This window comes from Alexandromys fortis, unplaced genomic scaffold, assembly GCF_014885135.2.
Source record: "Alexandromys fortis isolate MF-2015 unplaced genomic scaffold, M_Fortis_MF-2015_v1.1 scaffold_161, whole genome shotgun sequence".
Taxonomy (NCBI): domain Eukaryota; kingdom Metazoa; phylum Chordata; class Mammalia; order Rodentia; family Cricetidae; genus Alexandromys; species Alexandromys fortis.
Window position 1 is genome coordinate 1,058,873 of NW_026068073.1, and position 14,029 is coordinate 1,072,901.

The 14,029-nt window shown below is 56.0% G+C and overlaps 1 protein-coding gene across 1 annotated transcript; it reads right to left on the reverse strand.

Moving 5' to 3' along the window:
* Positions 1 to 29: 29 nt before the first annotated feature.
* Positions 30 to 11,081, reverse strand: Slc17a7 (solute carrier family 17 member 7). The gene is made up of 12 exons (XM_050121363.1): positions 10,888 to 11,081; positions 6,419 to 6,671; positions 5,458 to 5,576; positions 5,099 to 5,213; positions 4,935 to 5,022; positions 4,727 to 4,813; positions 4,494 to 4,636; positions 3,492 to 3,641; positions 3,258 to 3,390; positions 2,557 to 2,667; positions 2,111 to 2,238; positions 30 to 1,435 (listed from the first exon to the last, which is right to left on the reverse strand). The coding sequence occupies exons 1-12, from the start codon at positions 10,947 to 10,949 to the stop codon at positions 1,142 to 1,144; spliced, it is 1,683 nt and encodes a 560-aa protein (XP_049977320.1). The 5' UTR covers positions 10,950 to 11,081; the 3' UTR covers positions 30 to 1,141.
* Between the last annotated feature and the right edge of the window lie 2,948 nt (positions 11,082 to 14,029).

The window sequence follows — 14,029 nt, forward strand, 5'->3', positions numbered from 1 at the left end:
GAAACTGAGGCCCGGGGTGGAGCCTGGGTCTGCACACACGCGCTCCCTAGGCCAGGACGTGGCTTGGGGCCGATGGAGGACCCACATCCGGCGACAGCCTAATCTGTACACCAAAGCGTTTATTGGGAGTGGATGGGGCAGGGCAGGGCAGGGTTCACGGCACAGAGACAGACACCAGGACACAGCCCTGCCCCGGGAGCAGCCCCTGCCCCCAAGCCTGCTCCTCTCCTCCCACCCCTTCCCCAGACGGCTGAGCGGAAAGAGGGGTGTCTATGAGAAGCACCCCGGATTTGGAGTCATTTAGCCCCTGAGGGACACAACAAACGGTCACTGAGAAACTGAGGGCAGTTTGAACCACCCAGGGGAGTAAAGTGCAAGGATTTGGGGGGAAAGGGAGACCCTGAAACCGCCCCCCCAGGGGAGGGGAAGAAGTGACGGCTTCCAGCCACTACTTAGACCTGAAAACTGAGTCAGAAAAAGAGCACGGGTGAGCGGAGCCACGTCGGCCATTTCCCTGGACATTGTACTAAACTAAGGACAAGGCCTGGCAAACCGCTGCTGCTGGGGGTGGGGCGGGGGGGGGGTAGGAAGGAGTGGTGGGACTTGAAACCGCCATTTCCCCTCAAAACGCTGGTGAGAATCGGTCCTTGGAATGGCGGGCGAGGTTGGTGGTTGGTGGAACCAACCGGGGAAATGCAGAATTAATTTCCAGGAAAGCCCTGGAACTGACAGGGGATGATCATGGATCTTTCAGAGTTGGGGACCAGCTGAATAATCTTGGGGTAGCCTGAGAATCCCTGGGGTCCTAGGAAAAGGTGGAAGGAACCTCGAAAGCACAAGAGAAAGAGAAAGAAACTGTCCATCCAAACAAAGCCCTGAAAGGAGAGATTTGAAACCACACAGGCAGACAGGCGGAGAACAACCTCCGGGGGGGTTGGGTATCGTGAAACCGCTACTGCAGCTTCACCCCTTGAGGAGGAGAGGAGGGAAGAGGGTTGGCTGGACAGCACTGCGAACGAGGGAGACTTGCATCTTAGGCCTGAGGCAGGACAGAGCGGAGTGGGGTTCCTCCACACTGCCGCCAGGCTAGAGGTGTGTCAGTGGAGGTCCTGGAAACTGCCAATCAGTGGGAGGCACGTGGTCAGTAGCCCCGGACTGGGGGCGGGGGCCTCGGAGGCTGAACTGTGCTGTGCGTGGCCCCATAGGAAGGGGGAGGCGCTGGGGGCGCCCCCGGGGGCTCAGCCTCGTCTTCCATTTCACTTTCATCACTGCCAGCCAGCTGGTCGTGGCCAACAAAGCCGCACTTCTCCTCGCTCATCTCCTCCGGCTCCGCCCAAGGCTGCTTCTCTCCCGAAGCAAAGACCCCATAGAAGATGACACCCCCATAGTGCACCAGGGAGGCGATGAGGAACACGTACTGCCACTCCTCCCGAGTCTGGGGGCACACAACACGGCACAAGGTCAGACGAGGGGGGACACACCTGTCGGGCTAGCATGGGCCACAGGAGATGCTCCTTAAAAATACATGTATGGGGGCTGGAGAGATGGCTCGGCGTTTGAGGGGTCTTCCTGCTTTTTCAGTTGCCGGCACCCACAATGGCAGCTCACAATGACCCGGCGGGCGCCCCCCCCCGGCCACTGTGGGCACAGCACTTCACGTGCGCACACCCATCTGAGAACAACAGGAGGCCAGGGGTGGGCACGCGGGAGGCCGAGGCCAGCCAGGACCACGTGATGTGCCTCTGACTAAAAGAATTGCATTGCTGAGAAGGCTCAGTGGCTAGAGGTGCTACCACCCTGCAGGCCTGATTCTATCCCTGGGACCCACGTGGTGGAAAGAGGGAACACATATCCCATAGCACAAAATAGCTCACACGCTCTAAGTCAATAAAAAATTAAACTAATAAAAAATAGATTTTTTTTTTAGATAAAAATCTCTGAGTTTGGGGCCAGCCTGGTCTACAAAGTAAATTTCTGGGTAGCCAGGACTACACTGAGAAACCCTGTCTTGGAAAAAAGAAAGAAGGATGGATGGAGAGATAAAAGAAAGGGAGAGGAGGGAGGCTGGTACTGGAAGGTTCCAGGCATTCATCAGGAGGTCTGTGCTAACCTTGTGTTTGGTCATTGCACCCACGATGATGGGGCACACCATCCCAGACAGTGTGCCCACGCCATTGGAGATGCCCATCAAGATGCTGGCATAGCGAGGGGCGATGTCCAGGTGGTTCACGTTAAACCCTGGTGGGGTATCAAGTCAGCAAACGTCACACCAGCCCCTCATGCAGGGTCACACCCGCCCTATCCCCTGCTCATTTTTAAACATATATGTATTATGTGCATGTCTGTGAGGGTATATACATGTGAGTGCAATGCCCGTAGAGGCCAGAAGAGGGCTGTGATTCACTACTGGCGGTTAGGTAGCCGGTGGAAACGGAATTCAGGTCTTCTGTGAGAGTAGCAAGTCTTCACTGCTGAGACAGCTGTGTTGCTCCCGAGGAGACCATTCCAGTACTGAGCTGACTCCAGTACCCCCAGCTACCCATCTGGGGTTCTCACCAGAGATGGCAAAGCCGCTGAAGCCCACAGCCAGGACAAGGAAGGAGATGGCCACACCCTTGGAGTGTGAGTATCCAACCACCAGCAGCAGCGTGGCTTCCATCCCAAAGCCTGTGAAGGACCAAGTCTCCCGAGTCTCTACTGTGACCCCACTGGCCACCCTGCACACATTCCCAGCCGGTTTCACCCCAGCCCCCTTCTGTTGACCCCATCTGGTGACCTCTGACCTGCGGAAGACTCCAGTTCCACCAAACCAGAGTGGATCCTGCTTCCCCAAAACCCAACCCAGTCCATGTGTTCTGGCTGCTCTGCCTTAAAAGGGCCCACTGTGATCCCACCTTCTGACTAGGCCACACTCTGCAACTCAGATCTATGTCCTTATCACATAAGGAAGCCTGTGACCCCACTCTCAACCATCTTGCTAGGTCCCCACCCATGACCTGTCTCCCTGAAACCCCAGTTATGGCCACTTTAGGACTCTAGGTTTTAGAGTTCTGTAGGACTCAGGCCCCGCCCCCTTCCAAGCTGGAAGATTATCTCTACACCACCTGGGTCTGTACTCACTCATCCGCTTAAGATTTCCACATGGCAGTCTCCAATCCTGATGTCATGAAACTGTTGCACGCTGCCCTTACTCAGGCGGGGGGTCATGCCCTTTGACCCCCCTTTGTGCTGTGCTCCGCCCGGGCCCCACCACTCACCCCCGCAGTTCATCAGCTTTCGCACATTGGTGGTGGACATTATCCGGCGACTGCGCAGAAAGTCGGCAATCTGGCCCCCAATGGGCACAATGATGGTCATGACCAGGTGGGGCAGCGCAGACACCAGGCCCACCTGCGAGAACAGGTCATGGGCAGCCACTCCTCCAGGCTCGCCTGGGGATGCAGACACCTTCTCCCTCACCCCCACCAAGTCCCCTACGCCTGCCAGCCAACCTTGCTGATCTCAAAGCCAAACACTTCTTCAAAGTAGGCAGGCTGGGAGATGAGGAGCAGGTAGAAGGTCCAGCTGCGGCAAAAATTGGCCACAATGATGGCATAAACCGGCATGGACGTGAAGAAGCGCCTCCAGGGTGTGTTAAACTTCTGTGGGGGAGGGGAGGAGAGAGGCAGGAAGGGGAGGGGAGGGAAGGGAAGGGGAGGGCAGACTGTGCTAAGACAGATGTTGGGCTTGGGAATGTCATGTCCCTTCAGGGACCCCACCATAACTCACTGGGGCCTCAGGCATGGTCCTCATCTTTACTCTCAGGGACTCAGGAATTCTAAACCTCCAGCTTTGAGGTTGCATTGTAAGGACGAATGAGGGGTCCTGACTCCAGGGGTCCTTCAGTTTCAGATGCTGAGCCCCATGAGAGCCCATAAACGTGAGCCCAGTAGAATGTCCACTCAGTCACTCCACAGAGTGTAGCCATAGCCACAGCAACACGAGCAAAACCTCGAGTTCTAATCCCCTCGACTACTTTTCACCAGGCCTCCTCTGTGGCCCTGACTCAGCCACCTTATCCTAACTCTAGGTCTCAACTCCATGCAGCCTAACATGGAATCTAGCCCAGCTATTTTCATTTTCTTTTCTGTTGTTTGCTTGTTTGTTTTCAGTAGTGGGAATAGAACCCATGACCTCATGTATGCTAGGCAGGCACTCTGTCATTGAGCCACACCCCGCCCCCCACTGGGGGATTCTGGGCAAATGATCTACCTGTGAGCTACACCCCTAACCCACGTTTCGCCAAATTTCCTAGCTTGACCTTGAACTCACTTTATAGCCTGACCTGGAACTTGCAATTCTCCTGCCTCAGCCCCTAAGTTGCTGGGATGACAGGCCTGCATCACCACGCCCCCCATTCGGCCCCAGCCTTTTGTTTGTAGTCCTGTCTCCTCTGAGATTTGAGCCAGCACCCTCCTCTCTGCCCTGCCCAGCCCTGCAGCCTCACAACCAACCGTCACAGGGTTCATGAGCTTGGCACTCTCTCCGATGGCATCCTCGATGTACTTGCGCTCCTCTTCTGAGATGCTGGGGTGCAGTGCAGGGGACTCATAGGAGACCAGCAACCAGAATAGGTACCAGAAGATCCCGAAGCTGCCTGGGGGTGGGCAGGAGGGAGATGGGAGCAGGGTGACATCGGCCTCACTCAGCCCGGTGCCACCCAGAGCCATGCATGCAAGTCCCTCACCATAGACATAGAAGACAGAGCTCCATCCCGAATACTGCACCAGGACCCCAGCGAGGGGCATGGCAACCACTGCCCCGGCATAGGAACCTAAGGGAACGACGAGGGTAGAAAACAGGCCTGTCTTCCCTGGACCCAGGAACCTGCCACCTAAGCTGAGATCACAACTCAGCCCCCATCACACAGGAGCCGGCCCCCAGCCCCTTCTCACCGCAAAAGGCCGTCGTCGCCAGGCGACTCCGTTCTAAGGGAGGGGCCCATTTGCTCCAGATGCCGTGGCAAGCAGGGTATGTGACCCCCTAGGGAGGGAGCACGGAGGTCAACGAGAAGAGGTGGGGTCACAGAGGGGAGCAGGGCTTATGGGACAGACTTTACCTCCACCAATCCCTGCAAGATCCTCACGAAAATGACACAGCCGTAGTGGACACGGGCTGCTGAGGGGATCAACATGTTTAGGGTGGAGGTAGCCACAATGGCAAAGCCAAAGACCCTGTTGGAAAAGGTGGGGGAGACGGCAGGAGCAGTGAGGCAGGCATTGTGGTCCCAGCCGTCTAGCCTTCCCAGCGCCCCTAAAATTTTGCTCTTCCTGCCCACAACAGGACTCAAGGCCACCTGAGATTTGCCCTCAAACAGGGACCCTCCCAGCTTCCTGCAGCCAAGTCCAGGACCACGCTCGCTCGAGCTCCACCACACACAACTGCACTTTCCGCCACCCCGAGACTCCACCACTGTACCTGTTGGCTGCGAATTTTTGGCAGATAAATCCTCCAGGAATCTGAGTAACAATGTAGCCCCAGAAAAAGGAGCCATGGATGAGGCCGACAGTCTCTGGATCCCAGTTGAACTGGGCTTTCTGCAGGTCAAACACACAGCAAACTAGCCACCCTCCAGACTCGTCCCTCCACCAATCAGCACCCACAGACCATCAGCAACAAGATCCCCTCCCCTTCCCCAAGCCTGCCAATCAGAGCTCACTGGAGCTCCGCCCTTCTATGTTGGGGGGGGGCTTACATTTCAGCTACAAGCTCTGCTGCCTAGTTCTACTTGCTTGCTTCCCTCAGTGTCCCCTCCCTGAACATCCCCAAGTGTGGGGGTGACTGCCTCCTGTTTGTGGACAGGACCTGTATGGGCTCTAGGCAGGGCCCAAGAAGCAGCTAAATTAGGGGTGTTCCTTACTATATTGCAGCAAAGGTTGGGGCCTCAGGTAAGCTACAGACCAAACTAAGATTTTTTTTTCTTTCCCAATTATGGGCATGGCTTCTGGAATACCCGAGTTAAAATAGCATAAATCTGAGCTTGGATGAGGCTTTATGTGTGAGCCAGAACTAATCAGGTGGACAAAGGCAGAGGTCAGTCTGGAAAGGATCTCAAGACAGGAGTGAAATTTGTGTGCACGTAACCCTGGGACGTAAACGCGGGACACAGCTGTGAGTGAACTGGTTACAAGGGCCAAAAGTGGGCCGAGGTAATGAATAGCAAACCCAATACCAGAGTGACCATTCCTAACCCGGGATGGAAAGGGGCGGTGCTTTCTTTATACCAGGGCGGGGCTTAGGAAGGCAGGGACTGCAAGAGTAAGGTCGGATCTATAGAGAGGCACGGATGGGCAGGACCACGGAATTGTAGCTGGGAAGGAGTGTGAACTGGCCGCTTGTGCCAACATGGGCCGGGAGCAGGGCTCGCCAGAGCAGCTACCTGCACCACAACGTGGCCCCCACGATGGGTCGTGCTGTTGTTGACCATGGACACGATGGCCACACCCAGGTTGCAGCGGATGCCGAAGCTGATGCAGAAACCCAGGCCGCTCATGATGGCGATGATGTAGCGGCGCGGCAGGCCAAAGCAGGTGCAGTCCACCACAGGCGGGTCCCGTGTGTGCGTGGTCACTGGGCGACCGTCGGCACTCAGCTCCAGTGTCTCCGCGCCTTCCTGCCGCTTCTCTAGCAACCTGCAGGGCGGGGAGAAGCAAAGACTCAGCAGTCCAGGCCCCTCCTCCCGGTGACACAGGGGTTCCCAGCTTAACCTTGCTTGGCTGCCCTCACTAGGATGCAGGCATCTCTAGACATGTCTTTCCTTCCCTCCATCCAAGAACTCAGGGTTCCCTCTTCTCCTTGTGACACAGCAGTGCATGGCAAAACCCAGGTCTCTTGTCAGACCTCGGAATTCCTTCCAGTCCCAGGAGTCCACACCACCAGCTCTCTCCTGCCTGGATTCCGCTCTAAGGTCAAGATCTTCAATCACCTCCCCAGCCTTCTCCCCTCTCTCCACTAGGGAGTTAGAGATTCCACACTATCCTTTGGAATCAAACAGCAGGTGCCTGCAAGCCCCTACTGCAAGCTCCAGGACCGTCCCCAGCCCCCTCCAGCAGATGCAGATTCGAGTCTATTTGAGTCAGCAAAGGTACAAAGGAGGGATCTGCGTGCAAAGGTGTCAACAAAGCAGATGCTTCCGAGCCACCTCGGCTATATATACAGACCCCTCCCCCTGCCCCCGGTCGCCCTGCCCTGCTTCTAAGCCCCAGATGTGGGGCTGAAGTCCGTTCCCACACATATGGGTTTGGGAGTCTGACTTGAGGCCCCTGGGGAATCTAGGGTTCAGACTGTCAGCCTCAGGAGCAGGGAGGGGAGTGATGGCTGGTGTCCTGGCAGGGGACAGATGGCCCTGGTAGGGAGACTGGCGCATTCTTTCCCCAGCATGACTCTCGCCTCCGCCCGAGCTGCATCCAGGATTGAGTGTGAGGAAGGAGAGGGCTCACAGAGGGGCTGTCTCCTGGCCAGAGAGAGGCTGCTGGAGACAGATGGGGAGAGACCAGAGGGGTGGGGAGATTGCTGAGATGGGGCGACAAAGACTGGGGGTAGACAGAGAACTAGCCAAAGATTTGGGGAAGGGGCAGGAACCTAATGGAAGGCTGGAGACTCAGAGAGAAAGAGAGCGAGAGAGAAACACCAAAAGACGGGGAGATGACAGAGACCTAGAGAAAGGGAGAGTGGGTCAGAGAACAAGACAGACTCAGGAGAGAGAGCAGGAACTAACTGACATTCAAGTAACAGACACAGACGTGGGTGAGGTGGGCAGAGTCTCTGATATCAGAAAATGGAGAGATGAGGAGATCTCAGGACTAACTAATGTTCAAGGTCAGTGAGGTCCCTGAAGTATGGAGACCTCAAAAGTTCAACGCAGCCCCTCGGAGGTGGGTAGGCAGTCAGGGATGGGGCTGGATCCCAGGAAGGGGCCAGAACAGATGGAGGCGAGGGAGACTAGGGCGGGGGAGGAAAGAACAGCCAGACGGGCTGGGGGAGGGGGGACCAAAGAACACTTAAGGAGGTGGGGAGGGGCAGGCAAGAAACCAGGCCTGTAATCCCAGCACTTGTGAGGCTGAGGCAGGAGGATTGCTGCAATTTCAAGACCAGCCTGGGCTACCGAGTGGGACGATGAGGGACAGCGGAGATGGAGCCCAGTTGGCAGAGTGCTGGCCTAGCACTGTACGAAGGCCTGAGTTCTAATCCCAGCATTGCATACGCCAGGTGTATTGGCGCACATCTGTAATCACACTTGGCAGAGGCAGGAGGATCAGGAGTTCAAGGTCATCCTTGGCTAGATAGTTGAAGCCAGCCTGGCTAACACCAGACTTCGTCTCAACAAAACAAGCCATATGGGGATGCTCACCTTTAGCTACAGTACAATACGGCAGAGGCAGGGTCTCTCTGAGTTCCAGCCCAGCCAGGGGTGCATGAGCGCCTGTTAGAAAAGGGGGGCTGGCCTAGGGGTAGAAAGAGGGGGGCCTGGTCTGGGGAGAAAGAGAGAGGGTGCAGAGAGCACCAAGAGAAGGAAGATAGGAAGAAACAGGGAAGCGTCAAAGACTGGGACTCAACGCCCCAGAATGAACATAGGCTGGAGGGCCCCGCATGTTCGCCTCCAGAGAACATTACCTGTGAGACTGGAGTTTGACCTAGGTTGATTTCTGATATTTGACTGACTGAAACTGCAGGTGTGGGTCTAGCCCCAGAATGTCGACATGTGCTGTTTACATTAGGTGTGGGATCTCGCTAAGGGTTTTCAGACAGGGATTCTGAAACAGCTGGCCATGACACGGGGCAGTGCGGGTGGGGCAGGCCAGGGGATGTGTGCATCCAATCCCAGCACTGGGGAGACAGAGGCAAGGTGATTAGTGTAGGGGCCAGCCTTGGCTACCGGAGCCCTTGTCTCAGAATAACAAGAGTCACAAAGAAGCCCCATCTCCTCTCTGAATGACCCCAGCTAGGCCAAGGACTTGGTGAGGGAAAGTGTTCCTTAGGGTGGCATGTCCCCAAAGGAAGACGCGTCTCAACTGCTCTCTGAAGACACCTGCCCACTCCCTGCGTCTCCTTCTCCCTGTGCCGTGGTATTTTTTTTTCTGGTTTCTTCCTATTATAGAACTAGGAAACTGAGACTCCAAAAACAGATGTCACAGGTCCAAGGTCACACAGGAGGAAAGCAACTTGGACCTGATCCAGTTCTGGCCCCCAGCATTGCCCTGCCCAGAACCTGGCCCAAAGAAGCAAGGCTCCCTGGCTCCTGGCTCTTCTTCTTTGTCTGAAGTCATCCTGGGTTACCTGGTCCGAGAGACACCGCCAGCCCCCAGCGAGCCTCACTCATCTGGGTCTCCAGGACCATCTGCAGCTCTTAGCTCTCGCTCTGGCTGGGCAGGGAATGACCTGTGTTCAACTGATACCTTTGGTTCTCAGTCATTGACCCCCCTCCACGGTCAAAGGGAATTCTGGATTTTGTAAGCAAATAAATGCTTGCCCCTCCCCAACTTTCTGCTGCTTCTCCTGGGGTCCCTGAGGTTGAAGAAGAAGGACAAGGCTGGGGACCCAGAAGGAAATGGAGAGACTAAGCGGGAGGACCTGAGGACCATCTCCTTCCTGCTCTCACCCCCTCCACCAGCATGTCTTTCTCTCTAGCTCCCCTGACTTCACACTGGTGTATTTTGAGAAACTCGTGAAAGGAGGCGAGAAAAAAGGGTGGGGAGGGGTTGGGAATTGGAAAACGGAGAGGTAAGGTGTCTCAGCTCCCCCTCCATCACTGCCCCTCACTGGGTGGAGCACCTCAGCCCCCCTCCACCACTGCCCCCCACTGCACCTTCCTGCCTCCCTCTCGTGTCACCTGAGGGTGGGGTTAACTTTGGAGCCAGGTGAGCCAGAGCAAGGTGGACTATCAGACTGGCACTGGGCTCAGGTGGCCCAGTGAGATCACCGAGGACCATGTAAAGATGGACCAGGGCCCTGTATGGAGGAACCGGGGTCTAAGGGCACCATGCCCATGAGGCCATCTCCTCCCCGCACTGTGGATAGATATTTTTAGGCTTCTCAGGAGCTGAGTAATTTCTCTGACTTAGAGCCAGAGCTGGGGTTGGGAGTGAGGGGCTGGGAGGTGTCCAGGCTACCTCAAGGGACACTGGGGTCATAGGAATCGTGGTTTTGGGTGGAAGCAATTCTCACCTATCTCCCTTGGGAAGTCCGTATTACTCCCCAAGATTAATTTGGTTTTTGTGGCCTGAAACTCCCTCACCCCCCAGAACCTGGGATACCCCAGATTTTTCCTCTCAGCTTAACCCCCCTCAAGGACAAGAACCAACAGCCCCAATCCGCTTTAGCTCCAGATTAAAAGCCTCTAGGGACAGAACCTGAGAAAGAGGAGAGATGGGGAGAGCCAGGGTGGGAAGATAGCAGTCCAGGGAAACAGTCAGAGATGCCAAGAGAGACAGAGATCAAAGTGGGGACCAGAGGTCCAGAGAGGAAGAGCGCGAGGGGAGCAAGAGGAAGGGTCAGGACTGAACCCAGTGAGTGGCTCCTGGTCAGAGGTGAGGGGAAGAGGAGCCCAGGGAGGAGAGACAGATCTAAAGTAAAAAGACAGAAGACCGGTGGACAGAGAATAGGGAAAGATACACAATCTCAAAGAAAAAGGCAAGCCCCAGGTGGGGTGAGGTGCAAGTGGAGGGGGGGGGGGGATAATGGACCAGGCAGGATGGGATAACAGCATCCACAGGACGGAATCCTGAACAGCTGGGTGGGCCTCCCCACACCATGCCAGGGTGTCCTCTCTCTTTTCCTTCTGTTCGTCTGCTCCAGGGTGGAAAGGGGGTATCCTCACCATTCCCCTCCCAGGAACCCCACCAAGCTCACCGATGCAGCTTCCCCAGGGCGCGCCCCGCCAGCTTCCGAAACTCTTCCTGCCGGAACTCCATGGTGGCTGTGCCCACGCGGGTGCCCTGCCAATCCCCCCGCCCGCGGGCCCGGGCGGCCGCGTCCGGGATCCCGGGGTCCGCCCCGGCCCGGCCCGGCCCCGCAGCTCCGCTCGGGGGGAAACCAGGCTGAGAGTGCCAGCTGCCCGGGGCTGTAGCCGGACTGAACGTCGGGGGGCGGGGCGGGGCGGGGCATTCACGCCCACCCAACGAGGCCCCACCCCTTGCAGTCAGGGCCCTTACTCTCCTCCCACCCAGATACCTGGACTGTAGGCCAGTCAGTTAAGCCCCTTATCTTGCAGGCTAGACCCTCTCTCTCCTTTAACTTTCCCGTCCCAGAGCCTCTACCTGGCCATCTCAAGGCCACGCCCTTGGAACCGAACTCTGAATTGCCTAGTGCCCCACTACAATCCTGTTACCAAATTACTCCGCACGTCCACGCTCTCTAGGTCCCTCCCTCCCTGATCTCCGTGCTGAGCTCATTTCTCCATCTGATCTTTGACTTTCTCATTTTCTTTTCTTAAAAAAAAAAAATGAGACGGGAGGTGATGATGCAAACCATTAATTAATCCCGGGATTTGGGGAGGCAGAGACCCTGTCTCAAAAAACAAACACAGCTGGGAAGCCGGGCAGTGGTGGCGCACACTCAGGAGGCAGAGGCTGGTGGATCTCTGTGAGTTCAAGGCCAGCCTGGTCTACAGAGTGAGTTCCAGGACAGGCTCCAAAGCTACACAAAGAAACCCTGTTTCGAAAAACAAAACAAAACAAAACAACAAAAGCTGGGCAATGATGGCACACAGCTTTAATCCCAGCACTCGGAGTCAGAAGCAAAGTGAATCTCTGAGTTCGAGGCCAGCCTGGTCTATAGCGCAAGTTCCAGGACAGTCAGGGTTACACAGAGAAAAAGCAATTGATTTCGTTTAGGGCTGGGCATGGTGGCACACACCTCTTATCCTAGCTCTTGGGAGGCAGAGGCAAGTGAATCTCTTGAGTTCAAGACCACCCTGATCTATAGAGAGTTGCAGGACAGCCAGAGCTACACAGAGAAACTTTATCTCAAAAGAAAAAGTTTTTTATTTTTGTTTTTAAAATTTTTAATTCTATGTGTGAGCATAGAATGTCATATAGAAGGCCAGCATGTCTATCTGCACTACTTGTATGCCTAGCAGCTGCGCACACTTAAAAGTAGCAATGAAGCCGGGCAGTGGTGGCGCACGCCTTTGATCCCAGCACTCGGGAGGCAGAGGCAAGCGGATCTCTGTGAGTTCGAGGCCCCTGTCTCGAAAAACCAAAATAAATAAATAAAAGTAGCGTTGAATCCCCTGGACTGGAGTTGTGAGTCGCCATATGGGTGCTGGGAACTGAACCCAGGGCCTCTGGAATTACCGCAGCGCTATCTCTCCAGCCCCATCTTTCCTTTGGGGTGGGTCTGCTAGGCAAGTCCGCTGGCTGGCCTTGAACTTAGGACCCTCCTGTGCCACTGGATCGGCTTTCCCCACACTCTTCCGATTCCACTATTCCCTTCGAGTTCTACTTTTCCTCGGGGTTTATCCACCTCCATCCTTGTCTTAGAGAGTTTTCAACTCTCCTCTTTCATCCTTTAGAATTCTGCTCCCTACTCCTGGGTCCACCACCACTGTCCTTGGTGCCAGTGGTTCCCTTCGCACTCCCTTAGAATATCCCTAGGCTCTATGACTCTCTGGGCCCCATCGGTTGAGTCACAGCTTCTTCCTCTGAGTTCTACCCCCATCCCCCAGATGTGTCCCCCTTCTCCTGTGGACACCCTATCTCTGCGTTCTGGGGCCTGGCTCCTCCCCTTAAGTCTGTCCCAGCTGTGACTTCCTCTTGTGTCCTAGGATCTGTTCCTGCCCAAGTCCTCTTCCCAGTAGATTCCAATCCAACTCTTGGGGTGGGGGGAACCCTAACTCTCCGGTGGCCCTCAAACCAACGCTTTTCCCTGTGCGCCTCCAGCTCCAGGCCTCAGCAGGGTGCTGGTTTCCCCACCGTCTCTCTCCCCGCGTCGGGCCACAAATGCATTTGGGATTAAATTTTCATGATGCGGCCCAGGAGGGGACGAGAGAAGCCCATCGAGCGGCAGGCGGGCGCGGACGATCTCGGTCGAGTCTCCAAGTCCTCAGGGAGGAGGGAGGCGGGCGAGCCGCGCGCACGCGCCACCTGGCGGCCGTGGAGTCCCGGACTGCGTGCGGAGGAGGCGTCCGCGGCTCCGGGCCAGGTGTGAGGGAGGAGCAGATGGTGAGGAGGAGGGAGTGGGAAGGGGGCCCCCGCCGCTGCCAAATCCCGGGCGGTCGCCCGCACCGTCACCATGGCGACGGAGGAAGGAGGAGCGCGCCCGGCCTCACACTTTTCTAGGACCTAGAAACTAGTCCTTCGGTGGCCCAGGGAGGGCCTCAGTCTAGACTAGAGGCCCCGGTGACCTTCGCGCTTGAGTCAGCCCCGCGCTCGCCCACCACCCCACGTTTCTTTATGCCCACGGCTTCTAGATGTGACTGTCCTAGCTAAGACGCCTTAGAGGCTAAGGCTTCCTTACGCCCTCACGTGGGTAGGGCTCGCTAGTTTGCTTGCCGGCATCCTGGGGCAGGATCGATGTCGCTGTTGGACAGACTAGCGTGGAATTTGTCATCCTCCTGCCTCAGTCTCCAGAGCATGTTACTGAAGGCATACCCACCAAGCTTGGCTACAGGACAGACACCCTTCGGACTTTACCAGCTTTTCTCAGCAACGGTATGGCCTTGTTTTTGGTTTTGTTGTAGTTTTCTATATTACAGGGTTTTCTGTGTGGCCCTGTCTGTCTTGGAACTCACTCTGTGGAGCATCTGACATTGAACTCAGAGATCCCCCTCCCCCTCTGTCTCCTGAGGGCTGGGATTAAAAAAACCTGTGCCCCACTGCCCGGAATCTCTGAGTTCAAGGCCAGCCTTGTCTACAGTGCGAGTTCCCAGACAAACAGGGCCACACAGAGAAAACCTGTTTTGAAAAACCAAACAAAAAAACAAAAGCTAAAAACTACGTTTGGGGCTGGAGCGATGACTCCGTAGTTAAGAGCATTGTTGCTCTTGCAGAGG